This window comes from Elgaria multicarinata, chromosome 7 (assembly GCF_023053635.1).
Source record: "Elgaria multicarinata webbii isolate HBS135686 ecotype San Diego chromosome 7, rElgMul1.1.pri, whole genome shotgun sequence".
In the NCBI taxonomy this organism is placed as follows: Eukaryota; Metazoa; Chordata; class Lepidosauria; order Squamata; family Anguidae; genus Elgaria; species Elgaria multicarinata.
In genome coordinates, this window is record NC_086177.1 from 116,189,894 (window position 1) to 116,212,830 (window position 22,937).

General features: G+C 56.7%; 1 protein-coding gene across 1 annotated transcript; it reads right to left on the reverse strand.

The window, feature by feature from the left end:
• Positions 1-3,941: 3,941 nt before the first annotated feature.
• On the reverse strand, positions 3,942-12,124 carry LOC134402023 (sphingomyelin phosphodiesterase 5-like). The gene is made up of 8 exons (XM_063131391.1): positions 12,020-12,124; positions 10,952-11,968; positions 9,503-9,575; positions 8,773-8,913; positions 8,597-8,686; positions 8,250-8,313; positions 7,667-7,817; positions 3,942-4,071 (listed from the first exon to the last, which is right to left on the reverse strand). Exons 1-8 carry the CDS (start codon positions 12,122-12,124, stop codon positions 3,967-3,969), a joined length of 1,746 nt encoding a protein of 581 aa, XP_062987461.1. The 3' UTR covers positions 3,942-3,966.
• Between the last annotated feature and the right edge of the window lie 10,813 nt (positions 12,125-22,937).

Consider the following 22,937-nt stretch of genomic DNA (forward strand, 5'->3'; position numbering starts at 1 on the left):
GTGTCTTTAGGGTGTGGTGTGCACATAGTTGATGTATATTAATCAATACTGATAATAAAAAATGTTCAAGATTGATTGTGTGAGAAAAAGGAAAGCGCATATGTGAGTGAGCGAAAGGATTGTATGACAGGTTTCAAAAAGGTTTTTAAATGGTTTATTTGAAACAAAGCTTGTGTTCTTTTGAAAATAAATTTTGATTGTTTTGTTTCTAAACTACCACAAAAATCCCACGTGTCTGTTTGGCATTTATCATCTAAAGTTTACTTATTTAACACCCACTCTGACAATCATTCACCTCAGCACATATAACTCACAGTGTTTTGTATATTGAAATCCTTCTCCATTTAACCCCTTTCTCCACATAGTTTGGAGGAAGGTGGGCTTTATCCCTTGCCTCAGGCGTATCAAGCGGTGGTGCTGGGCTTGAGCAGGGAGTAGCCGCGGCCAGGCCTGGTGTTCAGAGCCTGTGTCATGGCAGGGGCCTCAGGACACCATTAGCACTTCAAAGGGAACAGGCATGATCCATCACTGCAACACCTTCTCCCCTCTGGCTGCCTCCCTGGTTTTATTCTCAGTCTCAAGAGCACCACGCGTGCCATGGTCAGTATATCCACTGAATGACTTTTCCGCCAGGTATTGACACGCACGGCAATCCTGTAGAAGAGCCTGGGCCCAATCTGCGCCTTTACCATCTTTCCTCCTCACGCGTGAGGGCAGGCGCTTGCTTTAGAACAAGTGCTGGTGCTCTCAGGGCACCAGAGACGGGATTTTCTGCTTGCACAGAATTTATGAACTCCGGCCCACAACACGTAGGAAGTGAGGAGGGGGCTTCCTTAACTTGGCATTGTTGGGGTTCCAACACACGCTTGTCCACAGCCACGTGACCCGGGGGGGGGGGGTGCCGTGTTCCTGGCAGGACAAGAGGTGGGTTGGAGACGCTCCACAGGTGCCCAACAGCAGTTCTTGACCTGCGAGCCTTGAGTTGCCCATTTGCAGAGCGCTGCCTGCCACGCCTGAGCGAGGGGCCACCCCTGGACATGAGACCGAGGCCATCAAGGCATGCGCAGCCATCTGCCCCTCCTTTCAGCAGTGAAACCTGCCCAGACGCCTTGACCCCTCCGGCCCAGGCAGGGCGTGCCTTGGCTTACCTCCCTCCCTCCCTCCCTCCCTCCCTCCGGTTACTTAGTGATAAGGGAAGGGCAGCCTCCGTCTGCTGGAACAGGCTTCAGCACCTGGTGAGGTGTGTGTGCAGAATATTGGGCTCAAGCATGCCGGGTTCAGCAGCAGGAAGGGCTTGCTTGTTCCATTGGTTTGCCCTTGCCTTGTCTCTCTGCCTTAAAAGAGTCTGCGGAGCTGGAAGGGAATGAGTAGATAAGACCATCAGAAGAGCCCCGAGGCTGGATCAGACCCAGGGTCCATCTAGTCCAGCACTGTGTTCACACAGGGGCCAGGCAGCCGTCGGCCAGGGACCATCAAGGCACGACATGGTGCAACAGCACCCTCCCGCCCATGTTCCCCAGCAACTGGTGCTCAGTGTACCTTGTGCTCAAGGGCATTGTGTCACCTCTTATTTGTGGGCCCTGGTCTACCACTTCCCTCGTCAGAGGACTGTCATGGTTCAGTGGCTGAGCACGTGGCTTTGGCAGGCAAAAGGTCCCACATCAAAAGGCAGAAGGCAGCTTCCCAGGTGTGAGTCGCCCCGCCCTGCCCCCACGCATTGCATCCCCATTTCTCTGGGCAACACCTGCATTAGGTATAATCTGGTGAACAAAGCCGGCTGCATTCTTGCCGTGTTGGCATTCCCCTGCAGGGCACTGAAGGTGTTTGTCCTGCCCTCACGGAGAACATTGCGTTAGACTGACACATAAGCCATGGCAAGCGCACATTACCCCACTGCCCCCAGCAGCAAGGGGCCACTACTGAATCCGGTTATGGCTAGAAGGCCCTTCGCACATTCGAAAGGATGGTTTGCCCCATGCCCCTCTGGGCACCCGTTCCCCAAGTGGCTTATTACTGTGGGAGGTGGTGGGTCTCCCACCTGGTCCACGGGAACGCCAGCTGTTGCTATTGACGGCTGCAGCGCTTCGTCAGGAAGGTGCTCCTGGAAGGGCACCCGTGTTAGGGTTGGGCAAACGGCCAGATTTCAACATTCTTCCGCCGTGGGCGAAGTCAGCCAGTGCATCAACCTTCAGGGCACCTCCCCCCATCTCAGTCAGACGGGGACATAAAGGGCACTCTGCAGCCACACGTGGCTTATCCATATCCGTTCCACGATCCTTCAGTGGAATCCTGAGGGACACGGGGCTGCAGCAGGAATGACTGTATGTTGGGATGGAACCGAAAGCGGTCATGAAAATGCAGGGGGCCGGGATGAAAACAAGACAGCAAAATTCAGAGGCCACGATTCCAGAGTTACTTTGTAGTTACAACTGAAATGGTAAAAACAAAAAACAAAAACTGTAAAGCAAGAACACGAGGCGTCCGCAATTCGAGTCCCCATCTCAATGTCCCTGTGGCCCATACAGACCACCACCAACACCAACACCCCCGGCCAGTGACCCAAAGCCCAGAGGGTGGGGAAGGCAAGCCGTGCTGCAGGGGACCCGATCCCCCTGGGAAATGGAGCCCGCCACCATCAGCTCTGCAGCCCCCTCTCAGCAAGCAGAAAAGCCCCCAGGAGGAAGCAGACGGGCCACTTTCTCACGAGGAGAAGCATGCGGGGCCTCCAGCCTTCCCTGCTCCTGAGTGGCAGCTGCCAGGGGAGGTCCAGCCTCCTGGTTCAGTCCCAGGCACCGCGCTCGAGGACTCTGTCCCTGGGTAGCCCTCTGCAAACACGGCTCTGCTCAAGATGCAGGACGAGGGCTGTGCGAGTCCTTCCGGCCGCAGGTGCAGAAAAATACCAGCAAAGCCTGCTTAAAACCACCCCTCTTTGAGATTACAAATAGTTGCATCTTGCAAGGCAGGCAACTGCGCATGCGCCACTCCGGCAGGATTGCAGTGGGGCACACAGCCCGGGCGCAAAGAGGTCAAGCGCTTTGGGCCCCTCAGTAAGGCAGGCCTTGGTGTGTCCATCACAGGGCTCCCTTCCGGCAGGGTCCTGCTCAACCGCAGCACGTCGTTTTCGGCTCCTTCTCCAACTTTCTGCTGGAAACCCATAAAATGTTTGCTGGAGGTTATGAACAAGACACCGGTTTCCGTTCAGTTCTGCCATAGAGCCTTGAGCAAAATGCAACTATGACTTTGGAAGGCTTCCTTTCTACCTTGGGTGGCTGCCAACTCTTGAACGGAAACCCTACCTGGAGGAGGAGGAGGAGGAGAAGGGGCCCCCTCCAGTCCTCAAGCAGCGGAGCTCCACTGGCCGCCGCCCCCACCTGCAAAGGTGTCCTTCGTGAGTCTCTGACCCCCCCCAACCCCAACCCTGCCCGGTCTTCTCACCTGCAAGCCAATGGCCACGCCTCACCTGCCGTCCCTCACAATTTGTTTGTGCTTTTTGAATTTTTATTTTTTGGAAATTGCCTTGGTTCCCCCCCCCCCGAAGGCTAGGATAGAAATGCTTGAAATAAATAAATAAATAAATAAATAAATAAATAAATAAATAAATAATAGGCCAGGGCTAGCTGAGGTGTTGACTGAGGTGTCTCAGTTCACACATCCAGGTTTATGCTTTGTGGCATCTTTGCTAGAAGCATATAAAAGTACTGAAATCCAGTTAGAAGCGTGCTTGGTTTTGCATCCCAGCTGGGTGAGCACATGCACGAAATACTTCACTTCCAGGGTGGCCGCTGAGCTCGCTCCCCCTCCCCCCCTCTCTGGCAGAGGCACGTGCCCATGGGCAAGGCTGCCCGGCCCCACTGAAGCTGAGCGCAGCACCGGCGGCGGTCCTTCCAGGGCGGGGCTCCGAGAAGGGGCGGCACCAGCCTCCCTGCCTCCAGCCCCCGCAGTGTCCTTGCCTGGCAGTGGCAGAGTTCACGCATCTGGCTGTGCAGAAGACGTCAAGTGAAGCCGCAGCCCAACGGGCAAGTGGTCAGAGCAGGTGGCCAGCTGAGTGATGAAGTACACTTTCTCCACAGCCTGGAAGCAAAGAGAACACACCACAAGATCAGGGCAGGGCAGGCAGCAGCGGGGGCCACCACTTGGGAGGGGCTTTTTAAAGGGGGATTAGACATGTTCACGGGGGTGAGGGCTTCCAATGGCTACTAGTCCTGATGGCTCTGTGCCACCTCTGGCATTAGGGGCAGTAAGCCGACGTACGCCAATTGCTAGGGAATGTGGGTGGCAGCCTGCCCTTGTGCTCGTGGCCTTTTTGTGGCAGCTGGTTGCCCATTGCATGAACAGAATGCTGGGCTGGATGGACCCTGGGTCTGATCCATCAGAGCTTTTCATAGACTCATAGAATAGCAGAGTTGGAAGGGGCCTACAAGGCCATTGAGTCCAACCCCCTGCTCAAGGCAGGAATCCACCCTAAAGCATCCCTGACAGATGGTTGTCCAGCTGCCTCTTGAAGGCCTCGAGTGTGGGAGAGCCCACCACCTCCCTAGGTAGCTGGTTCCACCGTCGCACTGCTCTAACAGTCAGGAAGTTTTTCCTGATGTCCAGCTGGAATCTGGCTTCCTGTAACTTGAGCCCGTTATTCCATCTCCTGCACTCTGGGAGGATCGAGAAGAGATCCTGGCCCTCCTCTGTGTGACAACCTTTTAAGTATTTGAAGAGTGCTATCATGTCTCCCCTCCATCTTCCCTTCTCCATGCTAAACATGCCCAGTTCTTTCAGTCTCTCTTCATAGGGCTTTGTTTCCAGACCCCTGATCATCCTGGTCGCCCTCCTCTGAGGCAGAACACCAAGAATCCCAGTGGGCCTGAGGGTGCGCACGGGGACTGCCCAGCCTCTGCCACATTGCCCACTGGGGTTCTTGGTGTTCTGCCTCAAGTTTCCATAAAAGGAGGAACTAGCGTGTTACAGCGAAGCTCAGCGTGTAATTGCCACGTCATGGGACCGCTCTCCGGCCACGATGAAGTAAATGTTTTACACAGTTGTCAGGACAGCTAACAGGGAAGGCTTTCAGGAGGGGCTCTGTGCTAGGGCACCTGGCCTGGTCTGGTCCCAGGAAGAACTCGGGGCCCGCTGGGGGAAGAGTTCGAGGAGGGGTTAGTGAATGCCACCTGGGATTTCCAGGCTGCCACAGGCGGTTACGGGAGGCATCGTTCCTGAGCGAGGAGGGGAGAAGGGCAGAAGCAAGCCACACCCGGAAGACCCGTGAGGCTGGGTCCCAGGAAGCAGGGAGAAGGCTCTGCCAGGATTTGGAGGAGGCACCCAGGAGGGCCACGACCCTGGTCCCCGTAGAAGAAAAAATGAAGCACCTTCTCTCATTCTGCTTGATCCCCCAGGCGAGGGGGAGGGGGAGGGGCTGCTCAGATGCATTTGATGCACACAGTAATGCCTGCGTGTGCCCCCCCCAGCTTTGTACACGTATGCATGGGTCCTTGTAGGGGGCGGCAGCAGCAGCAGGGCCCCCAGCATCACCAGGCCCCGTAAGCTCTCTGGCTGGCCCCCGCACAGCAGACCAGGGGGCACCCAAGGCCTCTTTGCCCAAGGAGCTCTTGGTCCTGGGACCGGCCCCCGTTTACAGCTGGGCCTTCTCTATTTCATAGACTCATAGAATAGCAGAGTTGGAAGGGGCCCACAAGGCCATCGAGTCCGACCCCCTGCTCAAGGCAGGAATCCACCCTAAGGCATCCCTGACAGAGGGTTGTCCAGCCGCCTCTTCCATTTCCCTTTTCAGAATCTCCCATCACTCTTGAGCTCTTCTCTCCCTCAAGACTTCTAGCCCCCATGAAACTTCTTTGAAACGGAGTCCCTTGAAGTGCAGGGGACATTTCCAACTCTGCTCAGTTTTCACATCGCTGGTGAACAGGAATGCCCGACTGGCGGAAGGCGCTTTTCCCGCAAGGTGCCCACCACGCTTTCACTTCTGAACAATGAACGCCATCGGCCGGCTCTTTCCTGCTGGTCTGGCCTAACTCCAGGGCAGCCGTCCGTCCGGCTGGCTCCTCCCTCCCTCCCTTGCCAGGAGAGCCAGGCACGACAAGCAGGGACGGTGCGTTCCTAGCAAAGCTGCACTTCGCAGGAACATAGGAAGCTGCCATATCAGATCCCGGGTCGGTGGACTCTGACCGGCCCCCAGGGCTCTCCAAGGTTTCAGCCAGGCGGAGCAGGGTGTTTTTCCCCCCCCCACCCCAGCCAGAGATGCTGACAGGGATTTGTCCTGCGGATCAAGGCCTCTCCCACAGAGCCGCGGTCCTTCCCACTTGCCAATGTGTTTAGGGTGGGCCAGGACCATGGCTCCATGCTCTTGGGAGGCTTCTGCGTTTCGCTCAGCGGCTGACATTGGCATGGGAGCCATGTAGCTGAAGCCCCATGAGACACACACAGCACGTTGCCTTTGGTGAGAGGAGGAGGAGGAGGAGGAGGAGGAGGAGGAGGAGGAGGAGGAGGGGGGCAGGCTGCTCCTCAGTGAAAGGGCCGGAGGAAAGAGGCACAGGGGAAGTTGGGCGAGGGCAACCCCACACCAGGAGGCTTCACGCAGGACTCCCTGGTCAGGCGCGCCTAGGATCGCTCTGCCTTGGCCGTGGGCCAAGCCTCGCCCCAGAGAAGGACGGGCGCTCCTGGGCACCTCGTGTGTTTCTCCCGTGGGCACCAGAGGACCGGTGGGCGCTCCATCCCTGTCGCTAAAGGCACCAAGAGCCAATGTGAGGCCATGAGCCCTTGCTGGGCACTCCTACACTAGGGCAGAGGGCCTCGAGGCGTGTGTGGCAACGCACTTGCTGGGATTGCGTTGTAGACCCCCGGGGGCTCCGATGTCGGTGGGGCCATGAATCCATTCTGGGCTTTACTGAGAACCAGCCAGAACCGTAAAGGGGCTATCCAAAGCCCTGGACACAATGGAGAGGCCCTTTAGAGTTCTGGCTGGTTCTCAGTAAAGCCCAGGATGGATTCATAGCCCCACCGACATTGGAGCCACCACCCTCCACTGATGGTAGAGTAACACTGAATCACACCACGTCCTTCTTGCGGTCTGGATTTCTGAATCTGAGTCTAGGGCCTGCCTGACCCTGAGACCGCCCTGGGCCAGTGCTTATGTAACGCTCCACCCCCCTCCCTCTCTGCTGCACCTCTTCCTTTTGAACGAGAACTACGAGATTCCCATGTTCTTTTCCAGAAACAGGAAACCCTTTTGAGGCCATTTGGCAATTTGGGAAACGGTCCTGGGCACCACCACAAGATGGCTGCCATGGGAGGCGTGGCAGAGAACACGTGTCCTGCCCAGAAGACTGAGAAGGAGGCCCAGGTGGGGGCCGTGCCCCAACACAGACCCCACTTGCAGCCACAGCAAGGAAAGAAACGTTCATAGGACCCCCAGCAGCTGCTAAGAACATGTGTTCATTCAAAAACAAAAGTGGGGTGGGGGCCCCACTGGGGGGGCTGCCAAGAAAGCCACCCCCCAGGCACCCCATTGCCCACCGCAGGGGAGGGCAGTCGGCCAATCGCCAGGGTGGGTGGGTGGGGACGTCAACTCCCAGCACTCCTGACCCACGGCTCTGCTGGCAGGGCCCCCTGTGAGTTGAGACCCCTCCTCAGTGGGGCGCATGGACTGGGATGTCCCACTCACTGTTTTCAGCTCCACTGGGCCAGGGTGCTCCCGGTAAAGGATATAGTCAATGCGCCGCCCTTCGCTCGAGGTTGCCGAGGGGTCGGGGTCACCGTTGGCCAGGACCGGGCCAGCCAGGTATTTCTCCCGCCCTGAGACCTGCTCCAGAGTTCTGCACGCAAACAAAAGACTGAGTGTACAGCAGGAAGGGGCTACAGGGGCTGAGCACCCCCCCCCCACAGCACTCCTCTGTGACCCTGCACCCTAGGAGTGGGGGGGAGGGTTTGGGGCTCCTGCCCCCCTTCACAAACTCCCCTGAGAATGAAACGGCCTTCACTGCCCTTTCATGGAGGATCACAGAAGCCCGTTGGGCCAGGGTGGGGGCTTCAGCCTCTCTCCCTCCCTCCCTCCCCAGATGTTTACTCCACCTGGTCAGTAGGGCAGAAAACACCCACGCGCTGGAATTGCTGACCCCTCCAGCCCTGCCGTGTGCACCAGCAGGAGAAGGGGCCCAGGACCGGGACAGGCCGGGACGTCTCCCAGCGCTCGCAGCCCAGCCCTTCTGCCGTACCCACGGACATTCCGCCCCTGCTCAGCCCCTCACCTCTTCATGTTCTCTGGCGTCGATACGTCTTCCTGATAGATCTCCAAGTAGTCCATCAGGGTCCCTGCGGAGGACAGGAGCAGACTCTCCAGCGCCTGGCATAACGCTTACGTGCCCTTCTCCCGTCCCCCGTCCCCATCCCTGGCAAGGCTAGCAGGGAAGTTCAGATGCAGGTGGATGAGCCCAGGGCGGAGGAGAAAGAGGTGCCAGCCCCCCATCCTGTCCTGCCAGCCCCCCCCCTCTCCCACCTGGTGCAAAAGCCTCTCAGCCCCGCCCCGGGGTGCAGCGGGCAGAGCCCACCGCTTGGGGACCCTGCCGCCTCAGAGCCACAGTGCAGAACCACCCACCGATAGCCCAGGGTTTGTCCTTCCGGGGCCCCACGCGGCACGGATCGGTGTACAGGCTGAAGATCTCATGGCCTTGTTCCATCTCGTCACCTAAGGAGAAAGGCACGTGGCAGAGGGGCAGGCGAGGACCCGATCCGCCTGCTGCCCCTCCCCCCTCTCCTGGCTTCTCTGCCTACCTGAAGAGCAGTTGTCGAAATTGAGGTCCCCGCAGTAGACGTTGAAGGCCACCACGTCCCCAGGCTGAGTGTGCGCATCTTGGAACAGCTGCGCCCAGAGCAGGCCAAGGCTCAGCTGGTCGCACCGGATCTGTGCATCCGCTGGGGGTGGGGGAAGGGGGAGGAATAGAAATGGGGCCCACCCTTAGCACAGGGCCCATCCTCTCAAAAGGGCATGCCCAATAGTGGGGGGGGGGGGAAGAGACTCCCAGATCTCCCCTGGAGGGCCCAAGGCACCGAGGGGGGTGGGCGGCCGGGCGGAGGGGCCCCAAAGGCACCGTGCGCCCAGCCTGGCCCTTTTCCCTTAATGGGCTCCTTTTGTTAAGGGAAAAGTGGTGGGGAAACACGGGAGGGTTAGAGCGGAAGACGGCGGCATCTGGGTCCCCCCGTAAAGATAGTCAATGAAGCCAGGCAATGACGCCCTAAAAGCCTCCCCTGGAAGCCCCTGAGCCAGCCTGGCCTGGGTCCTCTGGGTGCAAATGGCTCCCCCAATGTCCCCAACGTCCTCAGGGGAGGAGAAGAGGGAGCCCTGCACAGGCTCTGGTTGACCAGGCGCTGATCCGGCCACTTCCAAGGGACTTTCAGAAAACAGCCGGGGTGGGTGGGTAGATCCCGGGGAGGGGGCACCCGAGGGTGCTTCCAGGCAGGTCCCCTGCATGACAAGACCCCTTTCCCCGTGCCCCACACTTACGTTCTGGGGCGTGCAAGTGAGTGCAGTTCACGTATCCCACAATCCTTTGGCCTTGGGAAGCTCCCAGCTGAACCTGAGACAAGCCAAACAGGAAGCAATGAAGGGCTGAATGTCGGCACGGGAATCTCCCCCCACCCAGGGCCGGCGGCAAGGGAGGGGTTTCTAGCCAGCGAGACTGCCACCAGCGTGGCGCTGGGGAAGGGCCCACTTCCTGGCCCAGGGCCCCCCCCGCTCCCCGCCTCTCAAGACCCCCCAGGAGAAGGACTCGTGCAGCCAGCTGCGAGCGGGATGACTGGGAAGAAGCCAGAGGCGCGGCCCGTTTGGGGCTGCGTGCCCGCGGGTCCCCCTTCAACGGAGCCCAACTGCTGCTGCTGCTCCTCCAAACCAGGGCTGCCCCCAGCCCCCCTCCAGGCAGCAAGTGGCGCCTTGGCCAGAGGCCAGCCAGGGAAGGGCGTGTGGGCTCAGGGCTTCTGCTGGCCCTCCTCCTCCTCCTCCTCCTCCACCTCCACCTGCTCCTGGTAGCCACAGGAATCCCAACTTCCACGCAGGCCGAGCCCTCGCGGTGAATGTTTGTCAAGGGCTGAAGGGGCAAGTCCTGGCCAAACAGACCGCCTGGGAGGCGGGGCGGTCAGAGGCCCCGGAGAGGCCCCGGAGAGCAGGGAGAGGCAGGGCGGGTGAGGCGAGGCCCAGAAACGCTGCCGCTGGTGGAGGGAGAAACCTCCTGAAGGGGGTGGGGGAGAGCTGGGAGAGCCATTGCTTTCGCTGCTGCCCCTCAGCAAGGGTGGGCCGGGCTTCCGGAGGGCAGCAAAGGGGAGCAACTCATGACTTCATGAAAATCAGGACTCTGCCTGGTGGCTGCTCCATTAGCAAGCGAAAATGCCCTCTGCCCATGCTCAGGGGTGCTCCAACCTTCCCTTTCCCATACGTCTCCCCCCTCCCCCTGCTCCATCAGATCTGTGTTCTCACGCTAGTCAGGAAATGGCAGCCCAAGAAGGGCCACAAGGAACAGCCCCACCGGGACCCCAAGGGCCACGAGAAGAGTGGGAAGTAAGGCCCCAGGGGCCCCGGGGCTCTGCTGGAGGGGGGAGGCAGCACTGCCTTGAAATGGGTGTGCACTTTCGCAGAGGAGGCACAGCTCCAGGCACTGGCAAAGGGACGACAGCCACACACAGTCCCGAGAGGACGCCCACCGACGGAGGGCCGCTGTGGATGGCCAGAGGCACATGGCAGTGGTGCTGCCACGATGTGCCGGGAAGGCCACTTCCAAGTCCTCGGTTCCGTTTCTTGGGGACGGTTCTACCCCAGCCCAGGGCTGAAGCCAGGGCCACGTCCCTCTGAATTAGGGGCACTAGGGTAAGGGCCGCTAAGAGGCCGAGGGGAAGAGGCGGGGCCGTGGCAGGGAAGGGTGGCCCAGCCCCAGGGGAGGCCTTTTCGCAGGCCTGGCCTCACCTGCACAGAGAGCAGCCCCTTGGCGGCAAAGGCGTCCTCGCCTGTCCCGTTGGGGTAGCAGTGGTACTGCACGGCCAGCACCGGGTAGCGGCTGGCCAGGAAGAGCCCACTGTTGAGGACCTTCAAGGCGGAGCAGCCGACCAGCCCATAGGCGCCCACGTCATAGATGATGTGCTCGTAGCAGGGGGCTAGGAGCCGTCGCATGTGCGCTGTGGCCCACAGGTCAAACACTTCCTGCAGGCACAGGAAGTCCACGCCGGCGGGGAACCGTGCAGAGATCTCCCCCAGCGCCGGGGCTTTTCCCTCCTCCTCCTCCTCCTCCTCTTGAAGGAATTCAATGGTCACATCGGCATCCCCCCGAGGGAGGCTCTGATAGGCCCGTGGGGGGCTGGGCTCCATTGCCCCGTACTTCTTCCGGCCTGGGGTCCCGCCGCCCTCGGCGGAACTGGGCTTGTGCAGCAGGGCGGAAGGGCGGCGCGCCACCGCCTTCGTGAGCTGTTGGGCAATGTGCTTGGCGCGCCACTCCGTGTGCGCCAGGTTGCTGAATCTGGCCAGGCCCTCTGGAAGGAGGCAGATGTTGCTGGTGACAAAGCTGAAGGTCTTATCCTTGCCGGGGAGCACCCACTCTTCTGGCTGGGCCTGGCTCGGCGTGTGCTGGTAGGCGAAGGGGCGGCGCGCGGTCTGGAGGGGCAGCCACACCAGGAAGGCCAGCAGGGAGACGGGGATGGAGAGCAGCAGCAGCAGCACCAAGATGGGCCCCTTGGCAAGGACCAGCAGGGCGTGGGGGGGGCACCGCTTGCCCTTCTCCGCCGTGGTCTGCTTCAAGGCCAGCAGCTGGCTCACCAGCCAATAGCTGGGAAACAGGAGGCCTCGGAGCCCAGTGTCCAGAGCCCCCAGGAAGCAGTTGGAGTAGGGCGACTCCCGCAGGGCCGTGCCCGGAGAGCGGGGGCGGCCGGGGCTTCCTCCAGGGGGCGTCCTGGGCGCCTCGTTCGCCATGCGTCGCTCCGTGGGCGGATGCTGGGGGAGAGAAGGGGACACCCGTCAGGAGGTCCCACGCCAGAGACTCGCCAAGACGAAGAAGACACCTGCACCAAGGTTCACGTTCTGGACTTTTTCGAGCATCTTGGCTTTCTCAAAGAAAACTGAGGCTCCAAATAACTCCTTGCTGCTCATTCGCTAACGGAAGAAATGCATCGGGGACTATGAACGTTGCTGCACCTGCCTTTTCTGCTTTAGGTTTTACAGCTGTCTGTTTTTAGAAATCATCGAATCATAGAATAGCAGAGTTGGAAGGGGCCTACAAGGCCATCGAGTCCAACCCCCTGCTCAGTGCAGGAATCCACCCTAAAGCATCCTTGACAGATGGTTGTCCAGCTGCCTCTTGGAGGCCTCTAGTGTGGGAGAGCCCACAACCTCCCTAGGTCACTGGTTCCATTGTGGTACTGCTCTAACAGTCAGAAATCCCTTTTGCTGATTTTATTTGCCAGCTTTGCCCCCCCCAACTCAAAAAGTAGGAGTGGGGGGGAGGGCGAAGCGCAGCATCTTTTTCCAGAGCGGTGCCTGAGCCTGGCTGCTCCCTAGGCTTCACCCCACGCCCACCCCATTCCGTGTGCCACTTAGCAGTACCCTTGGCAACGGCGGACCCTCCCTGCCAAAGGTGGTGGCGGGATGCCTGGATCCAGGTCCGCTAATGCTGGGCTGCTTGCAAGCACCTCAGGAGCCACCCACGAGGGACACCCCCCCCCCCCCCGCCCCGCTGGCTTCTCTGGCAAGACGCGACACCTTCGCGCGGAGCTCCGCTTCTGCACGCCGCGTTGCTGTTGCCGCAGGAGGCGAGCCGAGGCCGCCCGCCTCGCGTCTCCCACCTGTAGCGGCGGCAGCAGCAGCAGCAGCAACTGCCGCCGCCTCCACCTTTTCTGCGGCTGCAGCCCACCGAAGCGGCTCGCCTCTACCTGCTCCGAGGGGCCCGCCCCTCCCCGAGGAAGCGGCCCGCCCTCTCTCCCTGCCGCCCGCCCCTGGAGGAGCCCGGCGCGGAGGCTTGCCGCTCGCCGGCGGCGGGCCTTCTCCTGCCAACGCCACCCCCCTGCTTGCCCCCTCGGGCGCGAAGCGCGGTTTCTCCGCCGTCTTCGCAATGAGCTCTCTCGCGCCTTCTTACAACGACCCCGCGAGGCAGGCCGCCGCGATGCCTCTTCGCTGCGCCGAACGCCGGGGGGGGGGGGCCGCGCACGATCGCCCGGGGGTGGCCCGGCAGCGCCCCGCTCCTTGCTGGCGCTAGCGCGGGGGGGGCGGGCGGCGCTGCCTGCCTGCCTGCCCGCGCACGAGCACCGTCTGGCGGCTCTCATTTGGAGGCGCCCCGGGCCCACCTCCCACCGCGGCCGGGGTCGTGGAGGAAAAGGTCGCCGCTGCCGCCGCCGCCGCCGCCTGGGGAGGGGAGGGGAGGGGAGGGGGCGCGCCCAGTGCCTCCCTTCCTAGCGCCACCGACTCGCTCCCTCCCCGCCTCCCCCCCCCCGCCCGCCGGCGGCCCAAGGCGAGGGCCCCATTCGGCGGGGCGCTGCTTCGACCCTCTTCTCGCTCCTGCCGAGGCTTGGCCTTTGGCGATTCCCCGCTCTCGCCCATCCTCTCCCGGACGGCCGCGGCCTGCGCGCCAGGGAAGCTGTGGCGGGATTTGTTGTTGTTGCCAGCCACGGTGCGCTCGCAGCCTTTGCCTCCCCGGGCGTCAGGTCACCTCCTTCGGGCTCATGCCACAAACAGCACGCCGGACAGCGGAGAGCCGCCACAAACAAAGGCACGGAGCGGCAGGCAGTTAGTTGCCCGACCACCCCGCCCCACCCCACCAGGCGCAAGGCCAAGCAACAGGGGGGCAGCACAGGGAGACCGGCCAAGCAAGCCCCTCGGCCCCAGTGACGGGCCAGGAAGGAGAGACCCTGGTGGCACTGAGCGCACACGAGCCACGGAGGCCTCCCTGGTGTGGGATTTGCTTTAAATCAACTCTGAAAATAGGTGCCCTACGGCTCAGGATCAGGCGGACAGCAGCTGCCGGCGTTGGCTGGCCGGTGAGGTCCTGCTGTGGGATGAGGAGTGGCTGTTGCTGAGGCTCACAAAAACCAGAACATGTGCAAAAACACACACGCCAAAGGCCACATGTGAGAGGCGCGTCCTGGCAACATCCCAGCTCCTTCTGTGGAGGGCGGGTGGTGGTGGGGAAGCAAGTGAAGCCCTTCATGCGCTCAGAACCCTGAGAAAGGAAATCTGGCAGTACTGATGACTGTGAGAGCAGTACGACAATGGAATCAGTTACCTAGGGAGGTGGTGGGCTCTCCCACCCAAGAGGCCTTCAAGAGGCAGCTGGACAGGTGGGTTCCTGCATTGAGCAGGGAGCTGGACTCGATGGCCTTCCAACTCTACTCTTCTATGGCTTGAACCCCGTGCAAACCTCCCTGCTCAACACAGGAGGAGGGCAAGTCCCATCAACGTCAATGGCAGGGTTGGTGTGCAGGAAGATGTTGGAGGTGGGCCAGTGCGTGCAGCCTCAGGTCTTTGGCACATGTTACTGGACTGTATTCCGAAACCCCACCTGAACAAGGCTGCAGAATGAAAGAACTTGGCGCCCAGAGATTTGTTTTGCGTTCCAGAACTGAATGGGGCTCTCAGTCCTTCTGCACAAAAATGCCCAGCTGGAACAGGCCTACCTACTCCTGCCTGCGCCCAGTTCTCACCGTGGCCAACGAGTTGCCACAATGGGAAGTCCACAGGCAGGAACTGCACGCAATAGCAGCCGCACGCTCGTCTTCCCCAGTGACGGGTATTCCTAGACAATCCATGGTGATCATGATGAGCAGCCAGGGACAGCCTTCTCCTCCATTAAATTGTCCAATTCCCTTTTACATTCCATAGTTTAACTTTGCCGGTGTGGGGGTGGAGAGTTGTTCCTTTTGCCTGTCCTGAACATCCCACCATTCAGCTTCATGGGACGACCCCCCCCCCCCCGTTGGGTTCTAGTACTTCAGGAAAGGGAGACAATTCTGGCACTGAGCAGGGGGTTGTACCCGATGGCCCTTATAGGCCCCTTCCAACTCTGCTCCTCTGTGATTCTGTAGAAAACTTTCTCTACACCTCTATTAGCCTGGAGAAGAGAAGATGGAGGGGAGACATGAGAGCACGCTTCAAATACTTGAAAGGTTGTCCCACAGAGGAGGGCCAGGATCTCTTCTCGATCCTCCCAGAGTGCAGGACACGGAATAACGGGCTCAAGATAAAGGAAGCCAGAATCCAGCGTGACCCCAGGAAAAACTTCCTGACTGTTAGAGCAGTATGACAATGGAACCAGTTACCTAGGGAGGTTGTGGGCTCTCCCACACTAGAGGCCTCCAAGAGGCAGCTGGACAACCACCTGTCAGGGATGCTTTAGGGTGGATTCCTGCATTGAGCAGGGGGTTGGACTCGGTGGCCTTGTAGGCCCCTTCCAACTCTGCTATTCTATGATTTTATGATTCTATCAAGCCACCCTTTTCTTTTCTAAGCCAAAGAACCCCAAGAAAACCCTTTCCTCATAGGGGTATTGCTCCAACCCCTGGGTACACACCTTCTCCGGCCCTACAATGTCCTTTCTGAAGGGCAGGGCCCAGAGGCGTTCCAATTGTGGTGGTACTATGGCAGGGTTGTGGCAGCAGCTCCCCCCTCCAGGCCCTCTCTCTCCATGGCTGGGCAGCCAGTGTGCAGCAGGAACACTTTGACTCCTGAGAGGGCAGCGACAGAGCTCCTACCTCCGACATCCTTGACGGGTCCCCTCCTACCTTCCTGTATCACCAGCGAAAAGCTTGCTGGAGAAACTGCACAGCTGTGAGGTCAGGCAGGGGAGCCGTGCAGGCTGGAACACAGCACCTCCAATCCTGCCCCCCCTTCAGTAAGCATCATGCAGGGATATGCCCCTACAAGAGAGAGCGATGCCACGCTGAGGTTGGTCCTGGGTTCAAGCTCCCCCTCTGCCATCTCACCTTTCAGTTTGTTTCATCATTGGCGAAGCAAAATCAATACTGGCCCATTTCTGAAGGAAGTTATGGGAGAAATGAGAACACAAAGCAATTTAGACGCTATGAGCGACACATCATCATTATCATTGTGGCTATGACTACACAGGTCAATACTGAGACCACAAATGCATGTCAGAGTCAGGTGTGTTTAAACCCACTGAAACACACCTGAGGTTGTGTTGGATCATGGCCAGAATGTCCAGAATTTTTGTGACATATCTTGCAGTTTGTGAAACAGCAGATGAAGCCGTTATTTTTTTCTTGGCCCACCTTATCGTGTGGAGAAATAAAGAACAACATTGCAACAAACATTTTCTGTAATAAAATACTATGAGTAATGATACAGATTTTGCAGGAAGGTGTAAAGTCTTCCAGTGTGTGGCAACCTCTCTGCCCCCGAACCTATTCTGTTTGCAGGAGGTCAATGCCTTTTGCAGCACCGGAAACTTTAAACAGAAGACCGCAGCGGGTGCAAGGAGGACACAGCCTCCCTTCAGCAGGGTTGCAAAGACGTTTCAGCACAAGAGACGAGGAAAGTGAAGGCACTGCGAAGTAAAGCTAATTACAGATGAAGAATCTGTAAACTGCCCAGAGAGCCCTGGCTATGGGAGCGGTATATAAGTGCAATAAATAAAATAAATAAATAAATAATAAAAGTTTTATTGGTGTTTTAAAACTAAGAGGAAAAGAAAAACCGGGTCTCCTAGTCAGCCGGGGAGATGAGATTTGAACAGAAGATAGGATGGGCAGACGGAACTGGTTTTGTACTCAGAGAAAAGAAAAAGAAGTTGTCACCAGAGGAGTAGCAGAGGTGGGCCAGGACTGAAGAGGGGGAAAAGGGGAGGGGGGTCTCAGTGGAACTGACACAGAGAGCAAGGCCTGTGGGGCAGCCGTGACCTCCTCCTCCTCTGCTGCTGTCACTGCTGCAGAGCTTGTGAAGGGCAAAAGCGCCCACAAGGGCTGGGCAGAACAGGCGCCTCCTTGCCACACTGCACGGCTGGGCCAGCTGCAATCCGAGGCAAAGGCATAGCATGCCTTCTGCCATGAGCCACCTTCGGTCTTGGGCATGGCATGGGTGGGGGTCAGGAGGCACGAGGTTTTGACACGCCGGAGATGAGCACGAGGCATTGGCCTTCCTCACCTGGGCCAGGGCGGCCCTCCTCTGCCGAGCTGCCACACGGGCAAGAAGGCCGCAGCCCCCTTGGGTCCCCTGGCCACCCCCATGTTCCGCCTCCCGCTCCACAGCACTCACCTCTCAGGTGCTGGTCAAAGGCAGTCCAGCTGAGGTGCTCCCCAGGGAGATCTGTGCAGGAACTGCAGGGGAGAAGGCCTGATGGGGAACTGAGGCAGACTGTGGTTCCGGCTGGCCTTGCCAGCTGACAATCATGTGCTCTAAATAGCAAGCGTCTCAGTCATGCTTCATTGGGATCCACCTGCGTCGCTGGGGCTGAGCTCTGGGAAGGCAGGTGAGTGTTGGGCAACTCAGCTCACAAGTGCATTCTGACCTGGCAGCTGACTAATACTTCTTGCTTCCAGGCTTCCTTCAATTTCTTGCTATGATTACAGATTAACTTGTGCGCAGCTATAAACGCGCCGGTAGACAACCCAGAGGCCCAAAGTCTAATTGTGGTCCTGCGTGAATGTGGGAGGTGCAGATGAAGGGTTGCTCCTGGAGCACAAGAGCAGGTTAAACATTTACACTCGAAGAAGGAGAGAGACCCTTGTCCAGGAGGGCAGGTCACAGACTGCCCAAACCCAGAAGAACTAGGTACACAGTCTTTGGGAGGAAGCACATCCCAATTATAACTGCATTTACTCAGAATACGGTGCTATTCAGCTCGGCAAAGCTTATTAGCACAAGTAAATGGCCACCAATTTGGATGGCTTTAAAAGGGGGTTGGATGGATTCCTGAAGTACATGGTGCAATCCATATTGCACCATGTCCTTCTCCTGGGTCCCTTGTCAACAGCTGGTTGGCCCCTGTGTGAACAGAGTGCTGGACTAGACGGACCCTTGGTCTGATCCAGCATCAGGGCACGTCTTATGTTATGTTCTTAAATGGTTTAGGATGCAATCCTATACTGGAGTTGTGGCAGCCGAGGGGCTTTAGGATTTTGCAGAAGTCCTGCTCTGATGGTTCAACACTGGCATGACAGATACGCCGGCCCCTATCACTCCACTCCAGATGCCACGCGCAGTATTTGTAGTTCATCTAGTGATACAATGGAGATCCAGGTCCACAATGTACACCACCGCCTGCCTAGCTCAGTGTCCATGTATTTCTTGTATGCCACATTGTGCTTACTGGTTCAGGGAGCTTCTTTGCTTTTCTAAGATGGCATCAAAGCACCACATAGGAGCAGAAATATTAGCAATGGACCTCCTCTGGTGTAAGCAGCATTTTAGGGTTTACCAACAAGAGACTTCCAGTTGGCGGCACAAGGTTAGAAGCTGAAGAAGGAAAGAGAAGCGTGTTACTCAGGTCTTCCCCATTTCAAGATGACTTCTTCCATGTGCCACACTTCCTGTGAGTGACAACATTGGGCTAATTGCATTGTAGTTTGGTTGGACCAGAGTGCCAAGTCCCTGGGAGTTGAACTAGTGACTGAGCACTAGTCTCCCATGGTGGTGATGGTGACGGCGGCTGGTACTGCTGTCACATCCCCTGGAGTCAAAGATCCTGAGCTGACGTTGCATTCTATTGGCATGAGTGCCAAGCGTCCTTGGGTGTGCCATGTGACCCTTGGATCTCATGGCAGCCACGCCTTCCCCTTCCTGGTGTGGGTTGACTGAGTGGATTTGTCCGTTCTCATCTGTGATAAGAGCAGAAACGTCTACAAATCTGCCTGCCCCACAGTTCCATAAATCTTTGCAGCAACTCTTGCTTATTTCTGGAATTTGTTACATCTCTAGCGTGGGCCCTCAGTTCTACTCCCTCTGGGCTTTTGGCATAGCTCCTCTTCATTTCAGTGGGGCTTGCACAGCGGATTGTGGCCATCCTCTCTCTCCTGATGGTCATGGCTCCCCTGCTAACCCTTTCCGTCCTCCTTGCAGTCCTACCTGCCTCCTAGAAGCAGCACATGGATGTCTGATGGATCTCTAATGAATCCAGGTCCCCGGTTTCTTGATGCAAAAAGACTGCTGGGAAATGAGCTGTTCTCGTTACCTGCCGTGCACCTGCTCTTGACCCCAACAGTACATGAGTGCACAGGAATCTATATTCCCCAGCTCAGCTCTCCGGTGTGAAGATACGGAACAGCTGCCTGGCCACTGTGTGAACAGAGTGCTGGACTAGATGGACCCTCAGTCTGACCCGCCCAGAAAGCTTCTGCTAATAGAAATGCAATGAATAAATCAATAAATATCCAGCATGGCTCTTCTCCTTCTCCTTCTCCTTCTCCTTCTCCTTCTCCTTCTCCTCCTCCTCCTCCTCCTTCCATCATCATCATCATCATCATCATCATCATCATCATCATCATCATCTATTATACCGTCACAGACACAATGCGAGTTACGTTCTTAAGTTCTACAAAAAGAGCCGGTGGCATCCAACTGAGTGAGAAGCCCAGACTTTGTCCTCATGGGCCCCATTCTGCAGCCTGGGAGGGATCCTGGCCCTCCGCCACTGCTCCCCACAGGGCTAGCAACATCTGTCTCAGAAGCGTGTCCCATCAGGCCTTGATGCCTTAAGTTCACAGTTTCTGACATGCATCCTTGTTATTCTCATTGGCATCTCTTTCCCTTCATTACTTATAGTAATGAACAGTAATTATATAACTTCCTCCTTAATTACTGTGACAAAGAGATAAAACCATGCCTGTATAATACTGACACAGTTGTCTCTGTCTTTGAATGTGAGGCATACAGCTTGTTTGTTTAACTGATCTGTGGCTGGAGTGTGGGTTTCCACGTCTTGGTGCCTATTCTTACCACAGAACCATACGCTGGGCGTGTTCACACAAGACGCTAACCTATAGTGGGTGACAACCTGCAATAACTTTTGTAAACCACCCAGAGAGCTTCGGCTGTGGGGCAGTATATAAATGAAATAAATAAATAAATAAATAAATAAATAAATAAATAAATAAATAGACCTATGTGCTTTGGGCTATTTTGTGAACAACCCACAGTGCGTAGTTGGGGCACCCAATAGATGCCGGGGGCTTTTTCCGCCCTCTGGTCTCCTTGGTCCTCCAGTGTCTCCGTCAGGCACCCCAGGGGACTTAGCAGCATGACCCATCTTGTCCCACGTCCCTGCTCCGATCCTGATTGCAGTCGGAGCCCCCCTTTCTTTGGGCAAACCCAAGGCTGGGAATTTTTTTTTATCTCAGCCCCATCTTATATGTGCAATGGCCCCACCTTTTTCAATCGGTTATTCATAGAATCATAGAATAGCAAAGTTGGAAGGGGCCTACAAGGCCATCGAGTCCAACCCCCTGCTCAATGCAGGAATCCACCCTAAAGCATCCCCGACAGATGGTTGTCCAGCTGCCTCTTAAAGGCCTCTAGTGTGGGAGAGCCCACAACCTCCCTAGGGAACTGATTCCATTGTCGTACTGCTCTAACAGTCAGGAAGTTTTTCCTGATGTCCAGCTGGAATCTGGCTTCCTTTAACTTGAGCCCGTTATTCCGTGTCCTGCACTCTGGGAGGATCGAGAAGAGATCCTGGCCCTCCTCTGTGTGACAACCTTTTAAGTATTTGAAGAGTGCTATCATGTCTCCCCTCAATCTTCTCTTCTCCATGCTAAACATGCCCAATTGTTTCAGTCTCTCTTCATAGGGCTTTGTTTCTAGACCTCTGATCATCCTGGTTGCCCTCCTCTGAACATGCTCCAGCTTGTCTGCATCCTTCTTGAATTGTGAGCCCAGAACTGGACGCAATACTCTAGATGAGGCCTAACCAGGGCTGAATAGAGAGGAACCAGTACCTCACGGGATTTGGAAGCTATACTTCTATTAATGCAGCCCAAAATAGCATTGGCCTTTCTTGCAGCCATATCACACTGTTGGCTCATATTCAGCTTGTGATCTACAACAATTCCAAGATCCTTCTCATTTGTAGTAATGCTGAGCCAAGTCTCCCCCATCTTGTAACTGTGCATTTGGTTTCTATTCCCTAAATGTAGAACTTGACATTTATCCCAATTAAATTTCATTCTGTTGTTTTCAGCCCAGCACTCCAGCCTATCAAGATCACTTTGAAGTTTGTTTCTGTCTTCCAGGGTATTAGCTATCCCACCCAATTTGGTGTCATCTGCAAATTTGGTCAGCGTTCCCTGCACCTCCTCGTCCAAATCATTAATAAAAATGTTGAAGAGCACTGGGCCCAGGACTGAGTTCTGCGGTACCCCACTCGTTGCCTCTCCCCAGTTTGAGAAGGTTCCATTGATAAGCACTCTTTGAGTCCGATTCTGTAGTCAACTGTGAATCCACCTAATAGTTGTTCCATCTAGCCCACTTTTAGCTAGTTTGTTAATCAGGATATCATAGGGCACTTTGTCAATAGCTTTGCTGAAGTCAAGATAAGTGACGTCAACAGCATTCCAACATTCCACAAGGGAGGTTACCCTATCAAAAAATGAGATCAAATTAGTCTGACAGGACTTGTTCCTGCCAAATGCATGTTGGCTTCTAGTAATCACTGCATTGATTTCAAGGTGTTTACAGACTGACTTCTTTATAATCTGCTCCAGAATTTTCCCAGGGATGGATGTCAGACTGACCGGTCTGTAGTTCCCAGGTTCCTCCTTTTTGCCCTTTTTGAAGATAGGGACAACGTTAGCCCTCCTCCAGTCGTCCGGCACCTCACCCGTCTTCCATGATTTTGCAAAGATAATAGTCAAAGGTTCTGAGAGTTCTTCCGCTAGCTCCTTCATTACTCTAGGATGCAGTTCATCGGGCCCTGGAGATCTGAACTCATTCAAGGAAATTAGGTGTTCTTTGACCGTTTGTTTCTCAATCTCAAATTGCAATCCTGCCCCCTCAACTTCTGTTTCACTTTCTCCAAGGGGGTCATAGACCTGCTTTTGGGAAAAGACTGAGGCAAAGTAGGAATTGAGCACTTTAGCCTTTTCTTTGTCATCTGTTATCAATTTGCCATCCTCATTAAGTAGTGGAGGGCCAGGGAAGCTCATGCCTGATGCCGCCCCCAGCCACAGGTTCTCTCCATGCCACCAGGCTCTTGGTGCGTTTACAGCTGCATGCAAGTTAATCTGTAATCCTACCAAGAAGTGAAAGGAAGCCTGGATGCACGGGTCTACGTTCTCCTTCAAGACTGGGCCCTCCAACTTGCTCACCTTGGCTCAGAGCAGGCTTTCATTGGCACAGGCAGACTTATACCCAGGGTCCCACGGTGCCCCACACACACACTCCACCTCCACCTAGAAGGCCATTGAGTCCAACCTCCACATAATCCCCCTCCTCTCCATTTTGTCCTCACAACAGCCTTCATAGAATCATAGAATCATAGAATAGCAGAGTTGGAAGGGGCCTACAAGGCCATCGAGTCCAACCCCCTGCTCAATGCAGGAATCCACCCTAATCTACTTGTGCAGTAGATTAGTCTGAGGGTCAGTGACCAGCCCAAAGTCCCCTGGTGAGCTTCGTGGTCAAGTGAGGACTTGAATTTGGCTCTGCCCAGCCCCAGACCAGCACTCTTGCTACTACAGCATCCTGGAAGGAAGTTCCCAGCGCTGGTGGATTGGGGGGGGGGGGATGTGCTCCCGCTGGTGCTGCTCCCTTCCCACCTGGACTGGTGAGGCACAGCAGATGCTCTGTGGGATGCTGATGAAAGTTGCTGAGGTTTTAGAGAGAAAGTTTCTGCCTCCCTCCTGGTTGTGCAGGAGTAGGGCAGCAAAGTCTGTCAGCAGGGCCAGATTTAGCCGCAACTGCTCTGGTCCCCACACCCTCCCATTTCCCCAGTCAAAGTGGCTCCAGCGCTTCTAATAAAAGACAT

What these genes read in the sequence shown, in the direction of transcription:
- LOC134402023 (XM_063131391.1), bottom strand. Translation starts at nt 12,124, where the DNA reads ATGAGCAGCAAGGAGTTATTTGGAGCCTCAGTTTTCTTTGAGAAAGCC. An exon ending in CAGGTGTCTTCTTCGTCTTG is followed by an intron (nt 11,969 to 12,019) that starts GCGAGTCTCTGG and finishes TCTCTCCCCCAG; the next exon opens with CATCCGCCCACGGAGCGACG. An exon ending in GCCCAGTGGAGCTGAAAACA is followed by an intron (nt 4,072 to 7,666) that starts GTGAGTGGGACA and finishes CTTTGCTTCCAG; the next exon opens with GCTGTGGAGAAAGTGTACTT.